The sequence below is a fragment of the Phoca vitulina genome, unplaced genomic scaffold (genome assembly GCF_004348235.1).
Source record: "Phoca vitulina isolate PV1807 unplaced genomic scaffold, GSC_HSeal_1.0 scaffold4, whole genome shotgun sequence".
Classification (NCBI taxonomy): domain Eukaryota; kingdom Metazoa; phylum Chordata; class Mammalia; order Carnivora; family Phocidae; genus Phoca; species Phoca vitulina.
This window is the reverse complement of record NW_022589707.1, coordinates 8666184-8686161: the sequence shown is the minus strand read 5'-3', so window position 1 is coordinate 8686161 and position 19978 is coordinate 8666184. Positions and strand designations below refer to the sequence as shown.

General features: G+C 35.9%; 1 protein-coding gene across 2 annotated transcripts in view; it reads left to right on the top strand.

Moving 5' to 3' along the window:
- Positions 1 to 19978, top strand: part of TRIM24 (tripartite motif containing 24) — a 113697-nt gene that overhangs the window by 37335 nt on the left and 56384 nt on the right. For both annotated transcript variants that reach the window (XM_032401484.1, XM_032401485.1), the window contains exons 2-3: positions 12113 to 12231; positions 19785 to 19932. In XM_032401484.1, the coding sequence (XP_032257375.1) occupies positions 12113 to 12231; positions 19785 to 19932 (267 nt within the window). The remainder of the gene's footprint in view (positions 1 to 12112; positions 12232 to 19784; positions 19933 to 19978) is intronic.

The window sequence follows — 19978 nt, the reverse complement described above, 5'->3', positions numbered from 1 at the left end:
CTGGTTGCTATAAATGTCTGAGTGAGCTCCAGAGTTCTGAAATAGTGCAGATAGTGTTTTTCCAGCTTAATGTTTGTTTTGGTGGAGAGAGCAACCCCAGAAGCTGCCGTTGTTTGTTTTGTTTTGTTTTTTTTGACATCCTTTGCTGCCATTTTTATTGCTATTTTTTATTTTATTTTTAATTATTGTTATTATTATTTAGGTTTTAAGTTTATTAGAGAGAGAGCAAGTGCACAAGCAGGGGGAGTGGGAGAGGGAGAAGCAGCCTCCCCACTAAGCAGGGAGCCTGATGTGGGGCTTGATCCCAGGACCCTGACATCATGACCTGAGCCGAAGGCAGACGCTTCACTGACTGAGCCACTCAGGTGCCCCATTTTTATTGCTATTTTAAAGTAAATCACAGGGGCTCCTGGGTGGCTCAGATGGTTAAGCATCTGCCTTCGGCTCAGGTCGTGATCCCAGGGTCCTGGGATCGGGCCCCACATCGGGCTCCTGGCTCAGCGAGGAGCCTGCTTCTCCCCCCTCCCTCTGCCTCTCTCCCTGCTCATGCTTTCTCTCTGTCTCTCTCTCTCTGTATCTCTGTGTCTCAAATGAATAAACAAAATCTTAAAAAAAAAAAAAAAGTAAATCACAGATTTGATTTGGCATTTCATCCTTAAATACCTTAACATGAAATAAGAACAATCCGCCTGGATAATCTCACATCATTATCATGGGTAACTAAATAGCTATTATTTTCTAATATTCTAAGTCAAGTGCAATTTCACATTTACCATATTGTCCTCAAAATGTCGTTTATGGCTGTTTTGTTCAAACCAGAATCCAGTCAAGGATTAACCACATTTAGTTACTATGTTTCTTAAGTCTTTCTTAATCTAGAATAGTTCCCTCTGCTATCCCTGTTTCTATTATTTGGACTTGGTGGAAAGAACCAATCAGTTGGATTGGTAAAATACTTTGCATTCTGGATTTCTGTGGTGTTTCCTCATAGGCTCTTTAAGTCATTCCTCTCAACTAGAAGTTTAGGTGATTAAATTCAGGTTGAACCTTGTTAGATAATAATATTATTATATTCTTCATATCGCATCCCATCAGGAAGCAAAGAATGTCTAGTAAAGATTTGCTAGTAGAATAGTATTGAGGTTGATTGGCCAGATCATATATTATAAAGTTGTTTATCTCTCAAGTAGTGCATCTTAATTGATCTTTAAAGATACTTCTGCTGGGTTTAGAGGTCTGGCGAGGCAATTATTATTGTATTTAACACTTGGAAAATGTCTTTCTACTGTCTTCTGATTTCCATTGTTGATGAGAAGTAGGTAATAAGTCTTACTTTCGTCCTGTTTGATAATCTATCTTTTTTTCTTTGCTTTTAACTCGGTAGGATTTATCATTTTTATAAAATTCTTAGTTGTATTTGCTCTCGATCCTTTTTGAGACAATGATTAAATAGTTGTATTATATTCTATATGTATATGTCTATTTTTGGAGTCCCTTCTGTTCCATTGTTTGTATTTCTGTCCTTACATAAATACCATCCTGTCTTGATTACTGTAGCTCTATAGTAAGTCTTGAAATCAGATCACGTAAGTCCTCCAAATTTGTTATTTTTCAAATTGTTTTTGCTATTCTTTGTCCTTTTGCATTTTCATATAAATTTTAGCATCAGTTTGTCAGTTTCTACAAAAAGCCTGCTGGGATTTTAATTGGGATTCCACTGAATCTTTAGCTCAGTTTGAGGAGAAGGAACATCCTAGCCATATTGAATGTTCCAATCCAGGAACATGTTTAATGTCTCTTTTAAAGGTAATCATTAATTTTCTTTCTTAATTTTCATTATACAGGTCTTACATATAATTTGTTAAAAGTATTCCTAAGTATTTCATGTGTTGTGTTTTTGTTTTTATGTGTGTATGCTTTACAATTTTTTACATAGGTGATTATGTTTCCTGTGACTTGAAACAATTTTACTTCTCCCTTTCCAACCTGTTTACCCTTTATTTCTTTATCTTGACTTTTTTGCACTAACTAAAACAGCTTGGAATAGAAGTTGTGAGTGGAAGTCGTTGGTTTCTTCCAAGTCACACCAGAAAGCATTTACTATTTCATCATTAAATATGTTTGGTATAAGATTTTCATATATGACTTTTATCAGGTTGAGGAAGTTTCCTTCTATTCCTAGGGTGCTGAAAGTTTCTTTATCTTATATGGGTGCTGAATTTTTCAAGGATGATCCTATGCTGTTTTGTTAATATAGTGAATTACTTTAATTGACTTGAATGCTCAGCCAGCCTTGCGTTTCTGTAATAAACTTAACCATGATGGGTTATCCTTTTTATATGTTTCTGAACTTGATATTCTGATATTTTGTTAATGATTTTTGTTCATCTTTGTTCATGAGACATACTGATCTGTACTTTTCTGTCCTGGTAATGACTGCATCTGATTTTAGTATCAGGGCATTACTGGCCTTATAAAATAAGATGAGAAGTGTGTTCCTTCTCTGTTTTCTAAGAGTTGTTTAGAGTTAAAATTATTTTCTTTAAATGTTTGCAGAATTCACCAGTGGGAAGTTCCTTCTAGAGGTAGACTTTTCTCTTTGGGAAAGTTGTAAAATACAAAATCAGTTTCTTTAATTGATACAGGGCTATTCAGGTTTTCTTTCAAAAAATTAATACATTTAATCAAGTTGATCACAATATTCCCATACTATTTTTTTAAGGTCCACAAAATCTGTGCAATGGCCTCTATTTTTATTTCTGATTTTTTTTTTGATCAGTCTAGCTAGAGTATTAATTTTAACAACCCCCCTCCCAAACTGACTTCAGTTTCATTGCCTTGTTTTCCTTTATTCCCATTTTCTTTTCTTCTTTTTTTTTTTTTTCCAGTAGTTTCTACTCATTTCCTTCATTCTACTTTCTTTAGGATTAATTTGCAATTCTTTTTCTAGATTCTTGACATGGAAGCTTCATAGATCATTGATTTTTTTTTTTTTTTTATGCCTTTCTTCATTAACATGGAAATCATTTGTTCAATTTCCACAGAGTTGGGGATTTTCCAGTTCTTTCTGTTTCTAATTCCCAAGTTTATCTCATTGTGGTCATGGAACATATTTTGTATGTTTTTAGTTCTTTTAATTTATTCATACATGTTTTGTTGCCCAGCATATGGTATGTCTTGGTAAATATTCTAATCACACTTAAAGAATATATATTCTACTAACATTGGGTATTCTTTAAACATCAATTGCATCAAGTTATTTGATTCTTTTGTTCAAATCTTTTATATCCTTTTTAAGTCTACTACTCTTACTGATTTCTGAGAGGAAAGTTAAAGTCTCTATCATGTGGATTTGTCTGTTTCTTTTTTCAGCTGTGTCAGTTTTTACATTGTGTTATGAAGCTCTGTTAATTAATTAAATGTGCATTTAGGATTATATGTCCTTGTAGGGAATTGACCCCTTTATCATTATGCATTGTCCCCACATTATATCTGGTAATAGTTCTTGTTCTTTTGTGTACTCTGATATTATTACAAAGTCCTCCAGGTTTTATGGGCTTATTGTTGAATGTGTATCTGTTTCTGTCCTTTTCCTTTTTAAAACTGTGTGTGTATTAATTGGGTTTCTTGTAGATAGTATTTAATTAGGTCTTTTGTTATATACATGTGTATGTATGCTTAAGTAGGAAACCATCAATGGTATTGATAGGACCATGGACAGAGCATTATTTTGCGCTGTATATATCCTCTACTTTTTAAAACTCCAGTGGATGTTGGACTGTAGTTTCCTGATTGGTGGTGATCCATCTCGTGATACTGTCATTCAACTCACTTGTGTCTCTGATCCAGTGTTTAGTAAAGAGGCTTTAGGGGCGCCTGGGTGGCTCAGTCATTAAGCATCTGCCTTCGGCTCAGGTCATGATCCCAGGGTCCTGGGATCGAGCCCCGCATTGGGCTCCCTGCTCCGCGGGAAGCCTGCTTCTCCCTCTCCCACTCCCCCTGCTTGTGTTCCCTCTCTGGCTGTCTTTCTCTCTGTCAAATAAATAAAACCTTTAAAAAAAAAAAAAAAAAAAAAGAGGCTTTAAATCCATATATGTCTCTTTTGTGGAGATGAGTAGTCAGAGTTGCCAGTCATTCCTGGTACTTAATGTCAAAGCATAAGTTCTGCATTATGCTTAGGTTTAGAAACAAAAACTTCACAAAAAAAGAGATAGCAGATAATACTCCTATCTCAGAACCCAAAAGCTATAAACATTTAATTTGTGGAAAAAAGAATAATACCAAATCTTAGTAAGTTCATTTTAGGTCCACGTGCTTTTATAAGTGTATAATTTATGCTGTCATTAATTTCCTGTGATTCATGTTTTATAACCTTATAATTATCCAAACATGTTTCATGACTTCATTTAGTAAACATAGAAACTTACATTTAGATGGATAATGAACATATAACTTCAGTCCTTTTCCTTTAAAATGCAGAAAAATATAATACTGAAGTGTTAATTGTTTCAGTAAATAGGTGATTTCCTTGTTTAGCTTCTTCCCAGGACATACTCCATATTCTTACTTTTGGTATTAGCTAAGAGAAGCAATTTATAGCATTTGTGAGATCCATTTGCTTTACTCTTTCTCTTTAATTATAAAGTTGACTCCCTGCTTGTCTTTTGGATTTCAACTTTTCCCTTTCCAGAAATGGGGGTTGAATTGTTTTCACAGTATTCCCACTCTTCCCAGGATAGTGTGTCAAAAGAATCACTTTCTTCATATAGGCGTTCACCTGTTTACAGTATGATATACAATGTCTGGTTTTTTTTGTACTAATAAATTGTGAGCTTGGAATGAAGTTTGGGTAGAGACACAAATTTAAGATACACCCAACATTTAGTCCCATTGTTACTTTTATTTTTGTATTTGTTTGTTTTCCTGTTGTTATTTTTAGGTAGACGTGCATTTATAACTCTGAAATCATTTTTGTGTACTCTGATATTACTTTGACGGAATCAGATAGATGAGGTCATGCTGATCCTTTCAGAAGGAGTCACTTATTACCTGATTTTAATTGGAAGGTACAAAGATTATAATACACAGGTTTGCCAGGTACCAGCCTGACATCATTAGGCCCTTTTTATACATTTATTCATATAATCCTTACAACAGTCCTGCCTCAAATTTGTTCTAATGAGTGTGAAACATTTAGCACAATAACTGGAACACAGCAAACTCTCAATATGGTAACCATTATCATGATTATCATTTACTGTTGTTTTACAGAAGAGGAAATAGAGGCTCAAAAGGATTTAAGAGTTATAGGGCAATCAATAAAGAGGAATAAGCTAGGTCTATATGGTTTTAAACTCCATATTCTATCTCTTTTATTTAAATGTGTTCCATGTGGAATGTGTACAAGATATGTCATGAGGCAGGATTGAAATCCCAGATTTGCCACTTAACAGTTTTATGACCCTGGGCAAGTGATGGTGGTCGGTTTTCTGATCTGTAAGGTGGGGATTATATTTAATTAATTTGCTAGAGCTGGTTTGCTCTGAGGGTTACTAGTCATCTAGTAACTAGTCTAGAGTTAGAGCTCTGACAAAAGCCAGCAGGTGTTTCACTGGGCCTGAGGTCTCATTTGCACCCATTCGTCTCCCCTTGCTTTTAGGCCTTGGAAGCAGTTTAGTTCAGAAACAATAGATGGGTTGAAGTTAGTACTGAGTGGAGCTGCTGCTGCTTTCCCTTTTCCTAGGCCTGGCCACTGTCCAGACTTGTGTGCTAATCATTCCCTTGGCTTTTCTTTATAGTTGATCATCTATGTATGCTTTCCTATATAATATTTTATTTGGATTGTATTTGGATTTTTGAACTTAAATGGTGAATGTATTCTTTTAGGACTTCCTTTCTTCACTCAACATAATATTTTTTGGAATTCAGTCATGTTGATGTCTGTAGTTTAATTGCATTGATTTCATTGCTGTATTTTATTATTTGAATATATCACAGTATTTTGTTTCTACTGTTGATGGACATTCAGATTGTTTCCAGTTGTGCGCTTTTATGAAAAATGCTGTGATGAACGTTCTTGAACATATCTCCTGATGCTGAAGTATAAGAGTTTCTCAGTATTGAAATTGTGAATCATAGGGTATGTGTATTATTAAAGGAGTTTATTTATCATTCACCAAATACTTACTGAGCACTATGGCAGGTACATTTTTAGGTGCTTTGGAATATTGGTGAACTAAAGAGAGAAAAATCTCTGCCCTCATGGGATTTACATTCTGTTTGAGATCTCCAGACAATAAATAATAAACATAAATAAATAGAAGGATAAATGCCAGGAGGGAAAAGAGAACAAGGTGGGAAGGTGGGTGGGGGTGCAGGTGTCATCAAAGGTTAACATTTGTAAACAGACTTAAAGGAAGTTATGTACCACTTAAAAAATTTTCAACCTAATTAACAAAAAGAAGCAACTGTGGCCATTAAACACACAGTGATGAATGATTAAAGTAAAAATCTCCACAATTCTTAGGGAATTATTTTTTCTTTAGTTAATCAGATCTTAATCTTTCCAGTTTCTGAAAGGATATATTGTAGATGCTAATGTCTTCCAATTTGTGCAGAAGAACTATAAATGTACTCAGACTTGGTTGAATAAAAGTTACATTTTCTGGGGCACCTGGCTTGCTCAATCAGTAGAACATGGAACTCTTGATCAGGGTTGTGAGTTTGAGCCCCACTTTGGGTGTAGAGATCCCTTTTAAAAAAAAATTGAAATCTTTAAAAAAAAATTACATTTTCCTCTTCACTTTATGGTTAAAAAGGTATTGTTAAGTTAGCATTTATTTGGATTTAAACTCATTTAGGTCAAATTCAGCACCTTACACAACTGGGATTCTTTTTTTTTTTTTTTTAAGTTCTTAATTTATTAATCCTCTCATGAAAAATCTGCAGAATCACCACAGGTAAAGTCACTGCAGAATTTTTACTCCTTCTTTTTGCCAGCACCAACACTGGCTTTTGCAGTCCACCTGACTTTCTTCATTCTGTCCTTGGGTTCCTTGTGAGGTTTTCTTGACGTCTTTTTCATCTCATATAGGCCATGTCTTGCAAGTCTATGTTTGGGTTCAGTTTTCCTTGCATAATCCAAGGAATCATAAATCATGCCAAAGCCAGTTGTCCTGCCACCACCAAAATGGGTTCTGAATCCAAAGATGACATCTGGTGTGGCCTTGTACATTCTGGCTAGTTTTTCCAGAATTTCTGTCTTTTCCAGGTGAAGAACATCAATGACCATCTGTTTCTGCTGAAGTAGTCGGTTGGTCATGAACTTCCCGGTCCACGTGGTTATTTTGTCGTTCATGATGGCAGCTGAGCTTCAAGCAGCCAGGAAGGAAAAGAGAGCCACAAATGGGATTCTTGATTCGTGGACTAATATCTTATCTATCAAAATGACATGACCTATTAACCCATGGTTTTCTAAACATTTTTGTAAAGTGTAGTAGTACAGAGCCTGCACTTGGGTCCGTCAGCCAAGGGTTCAAATCATAATTCCAGTGCTGTGTGACCTTGATCAGGTTAACCAGAGTTTCTGATCTGTTTCCTCTTCTTTATGAGGATAATGCAGTGCATATAAGGAGAACGCTAAATAAATGTTAGTTCATTTTAGGGTGTTTTTGTTTTGTTTTGTTTTTTACTTTATATTTTGATAATAGATTGATGGGAATTTACAGAGAGATCTAAGGTACACCGTTTTTCCCAATGATTACATCTTCTGTAACTAGTACAAATCAAAACAAGAAAATTAACATTGGTAAAATAGTGCCTATAGTTCTTTGCCACTTTATCACATGTGTAGATTCATATATCCATCATCACAATCAAGATAGTTGTGTTCTTGTTTTATTCCATCACTACCAAAGCTCTCTTTGTAGTCATATCTACCCTTTCCTTTCCCCATACTCCATCATCCTTACCTTCAGGCAAAGCACTAATTTCTATAATCCTGTTATTTTGAGAATATTATGTAAATGGAATCATTCATAAGTGACCTTTTGAAATTAGCTTTTTTCACTCAGAATGATACTCTTAAGATCCATTCAATTTGTTGCATGTATTAATAGTTATTTCCCTTTTATTGCTGACTAGCATTCCATGGTATGGATATATCACAGTTTGCTTAATCATTAACTTCTTTAAGGAGATTTGGGTCTTTTCAAGTTTGAGGCTATTTTGAATAACACTGAATTAAGCCAGTGTTCAGATTTTTTGTGATTTAAGTTTATTCCATTGGAATGCCCAGGAGTGAGATTGTTAATTCATATGATAAATGTTATGTTTAATTTTTAAGAAACTGCCAAACTATTTTATATTCCCACTGAGAATGTATGAGAGATCCAAAATAAAACATAGTGACAATAGCTTTGTACTCGTATCTCATCTTGATCTTAATTTGCATTTACCTGATGGCTAGTGATGTGGAACTTCTTATTGCGTGGTTATTTGCCATGTGTATATCCTCAGTGGTGAAATGTCTCTTCATGTGTTTTGCCCATTTTCTAATTGGGATGTTTATTGTTTCATTGTTGAGTTTTGAGAGTTCTTTATATATTGTAGATATGAATCCTTTGTCAGATCTGTGCTCTGCAATATTTTTCCCAGTGTGTAGTGGTGTTTTGTTTTGTTTTGTTTTTTTCATCTTCACAATTCATCTTTGTCTGTCCCTTGATCAGTAACAGATATTTTTCGTTATAGTAGCTATATAGTATCTTGATATTAGATAGAACAGTTCCTCTTTCTTGTTTTCAGTACTGATTTAGCTACTATTGTACATTTGCCTTTCTATATAAATTTTGAAATCTTGTCTATATCTACAAAAAAATGTTGCTGGGATATTAGGAATTGTGTTAAACCCACAGTTCACATTAAGGAGAATTGACATCTTTACTACAGTGATTATCCCTATCCATGAACACTCTGTGTCTCTTCATTTATTTAGATGATTTTTGATTGCTCTTGTCAGCATTTTGTAGTTTTCAGCATAAAAGTCCAATACATGTTTTGCTAGGTTTACACCTAAGTATTTCAGTTTGTTTGGAGCCAATTTCCAAATAGCTATAGGGCTATTCAAATTATTTCATACTGGATAAGTCCTAGTAGTTTGCACTTTTTGAGTAATTTGTTTCACTTGTTAAATTTCTGTGACTAGTGTTAGTATTCCTCTACTATCCTTTTGATGTCCACATCATCTGTAGTGCTCTTCCCTTTTTCATTCTTTGGTAAATTGTGTCTTCTCCTTTACCATCTTCAGTCTTGTTGAAGGTTTGTTAATTTTATTGGCCTTTTCAAATAACCAGCTTTTTGTTTGTTTGACTTTTCAGTTTTCAATTCCATTGTCTCTGCTCTTATATTTCTTATTTTCTGTCTCCTGTGAGGTTGAAATTGAAGACCGTGTTCCTTACACTGCCTCCCTTGACATCTGGAAGGGGAGGGCCTCCTCCTTACTACTGGTGGATGGTGTGGAAGTGTCTTGATACCTCTTGATACCTCCCTGGGTAATAGGGGCGTGGGTGTCTGTTTACTGCTTCCCATTGTTCTTCATTGACCCATTTAAGGAGTGAGGACAGAGGAGGTTACTGGTAGGCAGTAGTAAAAGTTCTGAGTGTCCAATAATCCTTTTTAACGCCTCCCCAGCATAGAGGTAGAGGAGTACCTCATTACTGTCATGGAGGGGCAAGATTCATGCTTTTCCCATGGTCTCTGCTAATACTGCAGGGGGCCTCATTAGTGCCCAGTAAGGATGAAAGCCCCAGCTCCCCACCAGTCTACTCTGACAGACACAGCAGTGTGTCGTTGGAGTACTTGGTTTCTGCTTGGCCAGGGTGGAAGTCTAGACTTCCCACTGGGCCTTTGCTGGTGGGAAAAAGGAGCACAGTTTTATCTGCGGTGTTTGGCTGGAGTAGAGCAGTTATTGTCTAAAAGTTTTGTCTTGGTAGGCTGCCCATTTCCTGGTCCTTAGGATAAAGAGAGCAGGTTTCTGTGGATTTTTTTGTCTATTTGTTTACACCTGTTGATATTCATAGGATGGTGACTTCATGACTGCCGACTTTGGAATATATGGGGCTAAAAGAAAATCCAGTGAACTCACCACTGTATCGTTCCTTGGGTCCTGAGGACTCTAGCTAGTCTGCTGCCTTCTCTCTACCTTTCAGTCTTCTTACGATTGTTTCATATAGAACACCTAGAGTTTTTAGCTGTATTTATATAGAGGAATAAGGAAAAATATGTTTACTCAACCTTACTCTTTTGTGAAATGCATTGTCACATAATTTGCAGATTTTTATTATTAATTCTTTGTTAGTAGCACATACTAGGTATATCATTCCCAGTTTGAACCTTGTCTTGTCACTTTCTTCATGGTAATCTTTTGGCTAGCTATAGCTCTGAATGTAAATGAAATCAAATTCATTAATCTTTCCCTTAATCTCTTGCTTTTTGTTTCTTGCTTTAGAAATTTATTCCTGCTCTAAGTTTACACAGATGTTCTCTTATATTTCTTTGTGAAAGTTTTAAGGTTCTTAATCTTTTAAAAGAACTCTCGTTTTTAATTGAGTAGTGATTTAATTCATCCCCCTCCCACTTTGGAGAACTGTAGCACCATGAAAAGTTCATCCCTTTTCCCATTGATCTCTAGTGCCACATCTACCATGTATAAAATGTACTTATATGTGAGCCTGTTTCTGGTATGTGTATTCTGTTCCACTTTTTTTTTAATCCTTACATAAATTTCACACCATTTTAATTACCATAGCTTTAGAATAAGTCCTTTACTTGGTAGGCATATCCCCCCAGCTTGTCAAAATTCTATTGAAATTCCTGTTGGGATTATTAAAATTGCATTGAATCTATAAATATGTTTGGGGAGAATTGGTATCTTTACCATCATGAACATGGTTTTTCTTTACTTAGATATATTTTAATATTTCTAAATATAGCTTAACATTTTTCTCCAGAATGGCCTTATATATTTAAAACAATTACTTTTGAGTACTCAGTATATTTTTGTTGCTATTGTAAAATGGGTTCTTTAATTTAAAAAATTTGTTTATTGCTAGTATATATAAATGAAATTGACCTCTGGATTACTTTATATTCATTCTTATGCATTTCATTTTACAAAAAAAAATGTACTTGGGAACCGTATCAGTCTCCTTGGTACAAATTATAGCATCAAGTGAATATTAGATTTTTAAAATTTTAATCAAAAATTTAGATTTTAATTCATTCATAGTTACTACTTACTGTTTTACCAAGCACTATGAAAGATTATTCCCCCCCCCCCCCCGCCAAAAGAACATATTTGCACTTGTTAAAGGAAGCACAATAGTGTTTCTTAATCTCCCATGGAGATTTTAAGCAAAACAAGTATTTTTGTACTCCCCTTTCAGAAATCCTGGTCTGTACGTCCAGAGAAAACCCAAAGTCTCTATTTTTTAAAAAATCTCCACGTGAGATTTTGAAAACCACTGCCAGGGGAAGTTGCTAAACAATAAAAAGAGCAGCCTATGGGGTTATTGGAGGAGCATCTCATTTAAAATAAACTTTTATTCATTATTAAATAAACTAGGTGTGGGATATATCTATGTGTACATAAACAATTGCTTTGTGTTAAGTAACAGCAGATATGACTTTGAAGAGAGTGGGCGTTGTAAAAGAACCCAGTTACAGTTTGAATGAGATGTGCTCGTTTGTGTTTAGTATATTTATATTAAAACTTAGAATGAGAGCTCAGTTGGTGGTTGCCTGAGGTGTAAAGGGTCATGGGTGGGTGAAAGAATGAAGAAGGGTCAAAAGGTACAAATTTCCAGTTATAAAATGAATAAGTCACTGGGTTGTAATATAAAGCCTGGTGACTGTAGTTTATGCCATATTACATATTTGAAAGTAGCTAGAAGAATGGATCTTGAAAATTCTTATCACAAGAAGAAAACTTTTGTAACTATGCATGGTGACAGATGTTAACTGAACTTATTGCGGTGATCATTTTGCAGTTATATACAATCAAATCATTATGCTGTGCAAACCAAAAAAACTTAGAACACAATTTTGTTTTCCCCAGTTGGAGTCATTCGATGTCCAGTTTGCAGCCAAGAATGTGCAGAGAGACACATCATAGATAATTTTTTTGTGAAGGACACTACTGAGGTTCCCAGCAGTACAGTAGAAAAGTCTAATCAGGTAAGTGTACTAATTAATTCTTAAATGTTTTGCCTCCTCTTAATGAGGCAGCCTGAATTGTTGAAGGACTCTAAAAAGGTGTCTGACATTGACCATTATGTCTATCAAATTATGTAATATTTTAAAAGGTAATAAAGAATAATAAATAATTCATCTTATTGAATAAAACGGTGCCAATTCAGAAGCCTTGATTGTACCCCCACCTTCCCTATCCCTTCAGAGAAAACCATTATTCTATATTTGACAGTATTTCATTTTTTTGTAACTTTACTGTGTATTGACAATTAGATTTTTTTATTTCAAGTCCCACCTTTTTCATTTTTTTCTGTTTTAATGATGAACTCTATAATGATATGACAGATTCCATGTCTTTGATCAGTATGGTTTCTGCATTTTAAGAACGTCTTCTTTTCTGCATGGTATTTCTTTGAAAGCCTCATTTAGTAACATTGCCCAGGGTGTTGGATTTAGAGACCCAATGGTGTTTTTCTTTTTTCCCCACTTCCATAACCCACATGTAGAACATTTCTATTGGCCCTTTAAATCTAAATGTCTGGTCGCTGGTGGGTGAATTGTAGTACTCTGGTGGAGGTGAGCTATGATTAATTCTGTACTAAAGTGTAGTGTATTAATCTACTTTTGAATCATGATTCATTGATGATTTCTCTAGGCATTTCCTTAAATTTGGAACATAAGGTCTGTGAAGGAACAGAATCTGACAATGGAAAAAATCATTATTAATCTAAAATGTAAAAATCAAAAAAGTAATGTTTAGGACACTTCAGGAATCACAAAGCTAAGTTTCTGTACTTTTCATTTTCAGCTTTTTGTTTCTTGGGGGAACTGGGAATTTAGGGTTCATTTAAAATGAATATAGCCATTACTAACTAAAATATCCCTTTTGGGGGTACATGGGTAGCTCAGTTGGTTAGGCAGCCATCTCTTTATTTCAGCTCAGGTCATGATCTCAGGGTTGTGTGACTGAGCCCCGTATGGGCATGGAGCCTGCTTGGAATTCTCTCTCTCCCTCTCCATCTGCCCTTTCCCCCTTCCATTGTACGCACATGAGCTCTCTCTCTCTCAAAAAAAATTTTTTTTAAATATCCCTTTTGTTTCAAAAGTATCCACAGTTCATCAAAGGCCAAAACAGGGCTTGGTGCAGGGAATAAACTTTCTAATTGTTGTGAAACCAGCTTTAAAGCATGAAAATGCAGTTACTTATGTGAGGACAGTGTCAAGTACTTAACACCTCTGAAAGTTCCCCTGTGAATACCAATGATTTTTTTTTTGTCTACTAGAGTGTCATGTCACTTTGCTTCATATGTGATTATATTTATACTAGATATACTTTGTTAGTCATATCACTCACCAAGTTATGCTTCATCAGATGAACTCTAAGTAGTGCATGTGAATGCTCAATCCAGAAAACTCAAAAGCAAAGCAGCATAAAAAATCAACAGGGTGGAGTTATGATCCTATATGAATTGATGGTGATAAGAGATGAGTATTGAAGGGATTCTAATCTAAAGGACAAATTTAAGAGGCTGCTTTATGCCTCTGTATAATCAATTAGTTTTACTAAGTTTATCTACTCTGTTTTGTCACAAAATAATCGGAAGAAGTTATAATCAATTAAACTAAAGATAGTCCAAATTGACATCTTCATTTTAGGTAAGTGAGGCTAGGGAGGTTGTTAAACCTGGTTCAGGAGTAGGGTACTTGAAGGGATATTTTGGGAATGAAGACAGGAGAGGTGATAATGTGGGATGAAGGAAGCACTAGGCAAGAGGTAATGAGAGCTGAACTAGCCTAGTACCAATAAGGAAGGGAAGGGGAGAAGTTACAGTCCACATAGGACTTGATATACCTGATTGGATGTGGAGGTGAAAGGGACCCCACTACCAGGATGGTAGGTACTTTTCACAGAGAGAAAGAGGGCAGGGAAGTAGATAGAGAATTGGTTTTGAATGTGACTGAATTTGCCTGTAAGACTAAGGTAATGTCATCTGTGATCAAACTGGAGCTCTGAGGATAGTTTATAGCCGAAGATAAAGTTTTAAAAACTTTTTGTTACAGATAATTTTAAGCATTACCAAGAGAAGGGACAGTTTCACATAACAGACTCCCATGTACACATTACCTAGCTTAGTAGTCACGAACTCATTTTATGTTTAACCTGACACTCCCCCACATACACACACTATATTATGTTGAAGTTATTCCCAGGCATTATATCATCTAATCCATAAACCTTTCAATATTTCTAGGGAAAAATAATTTTTTTATAAACGTAACCACCATATTAATTTAACATATAAAAGAAATTTACAGTAATTCCTTAATATCATCAAACATTCAGTGATAATGTCGCTAATTGTTGTGGTTCTTTTTTTAAAACAGTGGTTTGTTTCTGTAAGGATCCAGTAAGGCCTACACAGTGCATTTGGTTGATTTGTCTCAACCCTATCTTTTAATTAATCTCAAATTACCCCTTCACTTCAGTGGCTTTCTTTTTCCGCCCTTTTTAATATATTTGTTAGATAAACTGGGTGTTAATCCTATATAGTAAGCCTTATTCTGCCTTTTGCTGACCATCTTCATAAAGTCATTTAACATACTTTTCTGTCTCCTGTATTTTGTGTACACTGGCAGTAAAAATGTGGAGGCTGATTTAATTTCAGGTTCCACTGGGTGGGGGGGTATGAGAATACTTTCATCCGTATGTCTGTGTGTACTTCAGTCAGGAGGCACAGGAGTTTGGTTGTCTTTCTTTTTCCTGATGTCAGTGGCCATTAATGATCGCTGCCATGATCCCGTATTATATTACGGCCTTGGAAAACTATGACCTTCTCATTCTGTCATGCCCCTGTATTTCTTAACTGGAAGAGAAACCGAAGGCTTCCTTCATTTATTCTTTGGTTATAAAGGAAAGGTAGGTTAAACACTGGATTCTTTTCCTTTAGTTGCTCATTTTTAGAGAGTAACTTAGTTTCTTAGCATTCTTCAGAGGTTGACTAATGAGTGGTGTGTTTGTATGTCATTATGAATTCGTGGGTTTTTAACATAAAATATGTTCTAGTAGTTGTTAGTGATGCTCCACTTGTGCCATCTTGGCAACAGGAGCCTCACATTGATTCCTGAGTCATGCTGATAAAATCACAGTACTCAGTGCTGTCTCCCCTGCTTTCTGTTTTGACATATTGTTAGAGGCTTTGGTTCCTTTTAGTCGGAAATGGTATCTGGAGACCAGTATGGGTGCTGGGGATACTAATCACCATTGGGTTGGTCATCTGTCTAGGCCTTGCAGGAGAATGATTTAGCAAACACTTTTTATTGAAAAAAGAAAATGACTACATTTATCGTGTTGAACACTGCGTGATGTATAAAATTTTTGAATCATAAAATTGTACACCTAAGACTAATATAACACTATGTTAATTACACTTGAATAAAAAAGAATAAACAAGTCTACCTGGCTTGGTCTTGAATTTAGGCCACATAGTGTCTCTTGGGGCACAGACAAGGATCCTCTCTAAGGCATTTTTTTTATTAAGCAGCTCATCAACCTCAAACACATGGAATTTTAAGGAACTACAGTAGAGTCTCTGAAATCTTTATTAAGGGAAAGGGATAAACAGAATACAAAGTAAGTATTAGGTGATAGAAAACTGTCAACCTCAGTAAGGAAACTAGTGTTTTTAAGAAGTCTAAGATTTTAGAAAAGTAATGGGTGCAAATTTTTAACAGAAAAGCAACCAACTTTAGTATTGGTGGTCAAAGTGTATTTACCAAGTGAACAAATTTCTGTAGCAAAAATGTGAGAAATGACCCCAGGAGCTCAGACAGCAAGTGGCTATTCTCTACACCAAAAAAACCTGAAACTGCATCCCCCTAGTGCAAAAACCACCAGCTGCTAGCATAAAAATTCAGTGTATAGATATTTGTTCTATATAATACCAAATGTCCAATTGTCATGTTTTTGTTGCTGTTATATTTCCACAGAACAGATTAATAGTTTGACCTGGTGTCCTACAGAGTATGTGAGAAATTAGGGTTGTAGCCATGCCTTCTGGGCTGTCCCATAAGATAACCAGGATCATCTCCAGTGCAACCAGTCTTTGACGTTCTACCTTGACCCTGCTGAGGATCACAGAACGCTCCCCATTTCCCTTCCCTGCCCTGACTGTCATTTGAACAGCACCGAGAAGACTGCTCAATTATCAGGAGAGTGGTGGATCTGCTGAAAATTCAAATTCAGCAGAGGGAATAAAGTCTGTGATTACTAAATGTGAATGTATTCCACCCCTAAGCAAACTGACAGCCTGATTTGACGCTCATGAGAAGTTACTGAGGGAGGATATAACATCTAAGATTCCTGTAACTAGAAGACTTTAAGAAGAGAAATAGATTTCATTTGGCTCAATGGTGCACTCTCCAAAGATAAAATGTGCTTCCATGTGAGGTAATGGGTGCCTAATTGTTGAAAATACACAAGCAGCAACTGCCTAGGAAGGAAAAAGCAAATATACCACAAGTATATATTGATATTTATAAGTCCAATTTAGATTTGTAGGTTTTACTTTTTTGATTTTATGTTTATCTCACTTATCTGACATTGGAAATCTTGGTACTCAATTACGTTGACATAATTATTTATTTTCTCCAAATATATCTACATTATAGGGTATATTGTATCGGTTTTGGTTCAATCAGGAGCCATCTTAATTCTTAAAATTAAGAATTGTTAACTAGATACAAACTTGTTTACTGAAAGGATAAGTAAAAAATATTTAAAGTATCATAGAGATAGCAAGTATAAAGAAGCAGCTCAGAGAACAAAGAGAAAAGGTTGGAATTAGTCAAAATTAGAGGAAGGGTCTTGTGGAACATCAGTTCAGACATACGAAGAGGCAGTGCTGCGTGCCCCATGTTGGTGTCTGAGCGCTTGGCCTTGGGATTGCGGACCTCAGGGGCAGGAGGCCTGTGGTGGCAATACCTCCAAAGCTGGTTCCATGAGGATTGGAAAAACTGCAGACTAGAGCTCAGTGCTGCTCTGGAAATGAAGTGCCTGTGCTGGAGTGAAGTAGCATTGATTGGCATGATGTTCACAGAAAATGCAAGCAAATAGCAAGACAGCTAAGATGATGAAGTACCTTCTTCCTCTGGCATTGCAGTCTCCCTCCAGCACCATCTGTTGTTAGAATCTAATGTGGAACCAGCTCATAAAGCATAAATACGGTTTTCAGAGTAAGAGTATGGAAGAACAGAGTTGGGCCTGAAAGTAGAAATTGTAGAGCTGTTTCTGTCAAAATAGAAAGCAAGGAAGACAGCAGTTACTGCATGTATGCACTGGAGATAGTCAAATCATAATTTTTTTCAAGTTTTTATTTAAATTCCAGTTAGTTAACATACACTGTAATATTTAAAGTTACTTGAAATAAATAATTCTCTGAACAGTCAAGCCACCCGCTTGATAGGCAGATTCATTTGTTTCATTTGCTTTTGTTTTTTAGGGATTTAATTTTTGTAATTTTTAGGACTACATATAAAACATTCATAAAGTAAAATCTATAAAACACAGTGTATTGAGAGAACTCAAACTATGGCTGTTTAATCTACCCATGTACCTTATTTCTTCTCTACCCTATAGGTAACCATTTAATTTCCTTTATTCTTCCATTTAAAATATTTTATATATAATTTTAAGTAATTTTATGTTATTTTTATTTTTATTTTTATTTTTTTTTTAAAGATTTTATTTATTTATTTGAGAGAGAGAATGAGAGAGAGAGAGCACATGAGAGGGGGGAGGGTCAGAGGGAGAAGCAGACTCCCTGCTGAGCAGGGATGCCCGATGTCTCCAGGATCGTGACCTGAGCCGAAGGCAGTCGCTTAACCAACTGAGCCACCCAGGCGCCCTCTGCTATTTTTAAAATATTAGCAAATGTTATTTCACCCATCCCCATCTTTCTTAGAAGAGCAGTAGCATGATTTGCTTTTCCACTTTGCTTTTTTTGTTTTACTTCATATACTATAGATCCCTCATTCTTTCTTACAGCGTGGAGATTAAATTTTGGGTGACATCCTTAAAGACAGGATAGCTGAAGCTAAGGGAGTGTGGATGAGACAGTCCCCAGATCTAACAAAAAATGTACAGAATTGGAGGGGGGGGGTAGGATCCAGAGGGCAGTCGGGGAGATAAGAGGAGCTGGAGGCATCAAGGAACCCAAATGATTTCTAGGAAGTAGGAGGCAATAATGTTAGAAAGGTTAAAGATGATAAGAGCTGAGAAAAGGCAGGTTTGAAACATTAATGAAAATGTTATCCAGGTATTTGGAATTTGGCTAACGTAAAGCACTAACTGAGGGGAATTTTTTTTTCCCCAGCCACAAAAGGTAACATGAGGACTACTTACATGTAACTTTAATATCTTTTCTCAGAGAATAGTGCCACCCTCTACACAGTTACAGAAGCTGGAAACAAAGGAGCTGTCCCTTCTTCATCTCCCATATCCAGTGCATCCTCTGAACCAGTTTTGCCATCAGTCTTCCTCATTCATTCCCAATTCCACCTAAACCACTGAAAAAGCCTCTTACTTGTCTCTGCAGAAAGCACTTGCGCCTTTATAATCTGTTCTCTATATTACAGTGGCAGTGATTTTTAAAATTGCAAGTCTGGCCATGTCACTTACTTAAAAGCTTTTAGAAGACTTCTTCAGACAAGGACCAAAATTGCCATGTGATCATGCTTGATCTGGCCCCTCTGCCTGCCTTGCCCCTAGCTTCTTCTCTTGCCAGTCTTCCCTTGATCTCTGCACTTCAGTCACACTTTCTGTCAGTTCTTTGAGCCTGCTGTACTCTTCTTGCCAGAGGCTTTTGTACATGCTGTTCTGTCTGCCTAGAAGTCTTTTCATCAGTAATTGATGACTCAACTTTCATATCTTAGTGTTAATATGATCTCCTTAGAGAAAGCCTTGCCTGGGTAATCTCTCGCTTTCTCCAACACTCCAACCCCACTAAAATGAGATCAGTTTCCCCTGTCATATGCTTTTATAGCTTCTCATACTTTTCCTTTATGGCACTTCTCAGTTTGTAATTACATATTGGTGTGATTCTTTCAGTAATGTTTGTGTGCCTCACATTTAATCTCAGCACTACTCAATAAAATCTGTTACTAACCTCACTTTAAAGATGAGCGTTCTAAGTAACCTGCCCAAGAACTACCTAGCTAATAAGTGGGGAATGGGGATATGAACGCACACTCCCATCTATGAGACTCGGTATCGTAAGGGCAGGAACCATGTTTGCTTTTCCACATTGTTATATCCTCAGCACTTAGCATAGTGCCTGGAGTATTTGATATATTGAATGAAGGACAATGCCGTATTTCAATTTCATATGTTTATAATTTAAAACATGTCAGTTTAAATTTACAAACACTGTTAAGATAACTGATAGAGGCAAGTATGATTGGTATATGAATTTTATATGACTAGTTGTTTGACCACCTTTGCATTTTTCTTAAAACTTGCTGTGACATGTTTCTCTTATTAGGTGTGTACAAGCTGTGAGGACAATGCAGAAGCTAATGGGTTTTGTGTAGAATGTGTTGAGTGGCTCTGTAAGACATGCATCAGAGCTCATCAAAGAGTGAAGTTCACAAAAGACCACACTGTGAGACAGAAGGAGGAAGTATCTCCAGGTAATAAATTGGTTTTAATCTCTTTTTGTCTCTATCTTTCCCACTC